Source organism: Leuciscus leuciscus (assembly GCF_965113295.1).
Source record: "Leuciscus leuciscus genome assembly, contig: HAP1_SCAFFOLD_383, whole genome shotgun sequence".
In the NCBI taxonomy this organism is placed as follows: Eukaryota; Metazoa; Chordata; class Actinopteri; order Cypriniformes; family Leuciscidae; genus Leuciscus; species Leuciscus leuciscus.
The window spans coordinates 464-5000 of NW_028118356.1; the positions used below are offsets into that span (position 1 = coordinate 464).

General features: G+C 45.8%; 1 protein-coding gene across 1 annotated transcript in view; it reads right to left on the reverse strand.

Annotated features, from left to right (window-relative positions):
- Positions 1-4491: 4491 nt before the first annotated feature.
- The window catches only part of LOC309491603 (kinase non-catalytic C-lobe domain-containing protein 1-like), a gene marked incomplete at its 3' end in the record, with an annotated part of 32750 nt that continues 32704 nt past the window's right edge, over positions 4492-4537 (reverse strand). Inside the window, exon 17 of the mRNA XM_082190666.1 lies at positions 4492-4537. This exon is cut by the window's right edge and continues 268 nt beyond it. Coding sequence (XP_082046792.1) covers positions 4492-4537 — 46 coding nt within the window.

The following is a 4537-nucleotide window of genomic DNA, read 5'->3' on the forward strand; positions in this document are numbered from 1 at the left end:
ATCCATCATCCATCCATCCATCATCCATCATCCATCATCCATTCATCCATCCATCCATCCATCCACCTCTCTGTCTGTCTGTCTGTTCAAACAATCACATGTTGTATTGACAAACTGTCCTTTTCTAGTTATAGAATATTTTTTCTTACTTTTTCCTACGCCTTTTCCCAACTTTGTTGCCATTGGCTTTTGGCTTGCTTAGTTGGGGACATTAAAGGTAGGGTAGGTAATCCTGTTCAGAAACACTTTTTTTATACTGGGTGAAATGGTCCTTCCATCCTGATAGTAGTCAATACATTAAGTGTTTAGAAAAAGGAATGAAAAAAATCAGACCTCTGTAGCAGCTGCAGGACAGTAAAAACTCTGACCAATCACTGCCATTCGGTGCGAATGTAAAGAACCAATCAGATGCCTTCATGTCTCGTGCCCGCCCCGAGCCCCACTGCGCGCGCTGCCCGGCGTGCACTCATCACATGTCACCGTTCCCGGAAATATTCAGCTCAAAGCACCTGCATATGCAGTCAGCGAAGGCAAACAAGGCAAAAACTACTTCCTCGGACCCTGCCCGCGCTCTTGAACGACCTCCTCTGCTTCGCCCTCAACCCCGGACCTGTCCTCGAGCCGACGATGCGGTACTTGTCTCCGGACTCGGAGTGTACGTTAGTCTTCATTAGAGTCAACAATGTTTTTATCATGGAAACTCTTACATGCAAAACACCGTATATGTTATGAATCTTACACGAAATTCATCTTCATCACAGTGTAACTGATGGTAATGGAAAAACGTGTATCAATGCAACCTGTTTTTAGTTTTGCCTTATAAATATAGCTCGTTACCGAATGAAACTTTACCATTATCGATATGCTAGCTTGATAGTGAGTACTAAAAGAAATCTTATTTGTTTATATTCATAGTGATAAAGTTAGGTATTTTATTACATGTGATTCTGACATGATGTCACTGTATGTACTGCGCTCCTTCCTCTCCACTCGTCTCAGGTAATAAATGCGTCTTGTTCCAGCCTGAGCGTTTGGCGTCGCGCGTTCATGTGTTTTGGGGGCGTGGCTTTGGAAGGAGCTCAGAAGGGAGGGGGTGGAGTGAATGGAAATAATGAGCTGTGTTTATTGCAGATTAAAAGGTCTACAGTCACTCGATTTTTATATTTTCTTTTTCAGAGTACTTACATTTTAATTATGTATTGGTATATAAAGACAGTTTAAACAAATTTGGAATGTTTTTTTTTTAGAAAAATGATTACCTACCCTACCTTTAAATTTAACATTTAATTTAATATTCAACAATATTATTGATCTCCTGCATTGACATCATTATATGAGAACTGATCTGAGCTGGACGATGACAGCACAGTTTTCTCCAGAGTGGCTATATAGTGAGGAAAAAAAATACTATGGATGTCAATGGGGTCCATCAACTGTTTGGTTACCGACATTCTTCAAAATATCTTCTTTTGTGTTCAACAGAACAGAGAAACCCATAGAGGTTTAGAACAACACGAGGTTGAGTAAGTGATGACACAATTTTAATTTTTGAGTGAACTATCCCTTTAATAACTTTTTTACTACAAAAATGAACCATCACTGAACTTACTTAAGCTGGACTGTGGCGCTATTTTCTTCTAGAAACTAAATTTGTTGCATTATTTTCCTGTTATCTCTGTAAAGCTGCTGTGAAACACTCTGTGTTGTAAAAAGCGCTTTATAAATAAAGGTGACTTGACTTGTGTGTTTTACACCTGTATTGAGCTGTTAGTGTGTGTGTGTGTGTGTGTGTGTGTGTGTTTGCACTTGTGTGAGTGTTTGCACTTGTGTGTTTGTTTGTTTGCACTTGTGTGTGTGTGTGTGTGTCATGAAAAGGCCACAAAGAACATAAAAGACGAAGGAGAGCGTCGCTGCGTGTGTTTGGAATGGAGAGAATAGTGTCTGACAGAAGGGATGAAAATTCCCCTCGTTTATTTCAGTTTCCTGGCAACTCTTTCCCTCTAACAAGCAGCAAGAGCTTGGTGTGTGTGTGTGTGTGTGTGTGTGTGTGTGTGTGTGTGTGTGTGTGTGTGTGTGTGTGTGTGTGTGTGAGCCTGGCAGCGCTGGAAAACACTCCGTCTTTTATATTCGACTTTCAATCTGACAAAACCACTCCTTGACACTAATCAGACCATAACATCTGAACAGAGATAATAAAGGCAACATAAAACAGCATTCACAGCTTATTAAACAGGGGACACACTTTACTTTAAGGTGTCACTGTTATTACAGTGTAATCATATATTTAAGTACTGAGTAATAATAATTAACTACATGTACTTACTATAGGGTTAGGGTTTGGTTGAGGGTTAATTGCATGTAATTATGCATCATTTAATTATTACTATGGTAAGTACATGTAACATGTCTAACAAGGACACTGTAAAATAAAGTGTTACCTTAAATAGATATAATATTATAGGATTTTTATCAGAGTAGAACTAAATGTTTTTAACATTTCTTTATTTGTGATTGTTGCCATAACCTTCAATACATTAAAGGGATACTTCACCTCTGGAAAGATGAATGTGTATTTAAAATGGGTCATTTATGTAGAAGAAATGTGAAATTATTTTTGAATTTGGAGCTTTCTAGACTGAGAAAAGCCAGAAAATGTATTTTTGGCTTATGTGGATGAAAGACAACAACTCCCAGAATGCACTTGCTTCGCTGCCCTAGAAGGCCACTCCCAAGCCACGCCTCCCGGTAAGAGAGCGCAGTTGAAAACAACAAGGCTAGGCTACCTTTCGGCTTTTGCGTTCTACAGTCGCCATTCATCATGTTTACTGTGGCGAGCAGGACGAGGCTGAGGGCCGCGGGAGAACGGCGAGCAGGACGAGGCTGAGGGCCGCGGGAGAACGGCGAGCAGGACGAGGCTGAGGGCCGCGGGAGAACAGGACGAGGCTGAGGGCCGCGGGAGAACAGGACGAGGCTGAGGGCCGCGGGAGAACAGGACGAGGCTGAGGGCCGCGGGAGAACAGGACGAGGCTGAGGGGCGCGGGAGAACAGGACGAGGCTGAGGGCCGCGGGAGAACAGGACGAGGCTGAGGGCCGCGGGAGAACAGGACGAGGCTGAGGGGCGCGGGAGAACAGGACGAGGCTGAGGGCCGCGGGAGAACAGGACGAGGCTGAGGGCCGCGGGAGAACAGGACGAGGCTGAGGGCCGCGGGAGAACGGCGAGCAGGACGAGGCTGAGGGGCGCGGGAGAACAGGACGAGGCTGAGGGGCGCGGGAGAACAGGACGAGGCTGAGGGCCGCGGGAGAACAGGACGAGGCTGAGGGCCGCGGGAGAACAGGACGAGGCTGAGGGCCGCGGGAGAACAGGACGAGGCTGAGGGGCGCGGGAGAACAGGACGAGGCTGAGGGCCGCGGGAGAACAGGACGAGGCTGAGGGCCGCGGGAGAGACAGGACGAGGCTGAGGGGCGCGGGAGAACGGCGAGCAGGACGAGGCTGAGGGCCGCGGGAGAACAGGACGAGGCTGAGGGGCGCGGGAGAACGGCGAGCAGGACGAGGCTGAGGGCCGCGGGAGAACAGGACGAGGCTGAGGGCCGCGGGAGAACGGCGAGCAGGACGAGGCTGAGGGCCGCGGGAGAACAGGACGAGGCTGAGGGGCGCGGGAGAACGGCGCGAGGCCGGTGGTGTGATTACTGAGACGAACAGGTCTCGTATCTCTTACGGAGGAGCGGGAATTTTCTTAGCAATGTTAAAACGCACATCAACCGATCACTTGTTTAGCGTTCATGTAAACACTACATTCAGATTCACCAATCGGAATGAATTCAGTTAGACTGAAAGAAAAGGTGTGCATGTAAACAATGAATGGCGACTGCAGAAACCAAAAGACGAATCCCGGACATTTTGGACAATCTCGACGGCCAGACATGTCCGGGAAAAAGAGGATGGTAACCCCTACTACTCAGCTTTCTCCTACTACTCAGCTTTCTCCACAGAACAAGAGCCTGCTAGCTTAGCTTCCAAAGAAAGATGACTGTCACTGTGTGTACATTCTGTGAGTGAGATCCCTCTATGGGCGGGTTGAACACATGCGGGACAGCTCCTCCTACTGGCTGTAGTCTCTCGCCTCTGGCCAGAAAATCCTCTGATGACGCAAAATGACGATTTTTGCATCATCGGAGGATTTTTTCCAGACAAAAAATACATCAATCTCTCGTCTCAGGGGGATATGAGTGTAGAAAGCACGGTAATTCGAGAATACTACAGGTTTTCTACTAATACAAAGCTTAATGCTAAATCCTGAAGTATCCCGTTAAATTACTTTGTGAACAACATATTAGAAAGCTTGCATCACCTTAAACAACGACTGAACAGTTGTATAATTATTGTTCTTCATAATATTCATGATAATACCAGGAACATGTAATTAAAGTAAAAAAAAAAAAATCAATGTCAGTTACTTTTTATTTCATGTTGATGAGAGGGGGCGGTCCTACCTTTGCTGTCATCCTGTGATGTCACTTCCTGTGATGTCACTTCCTG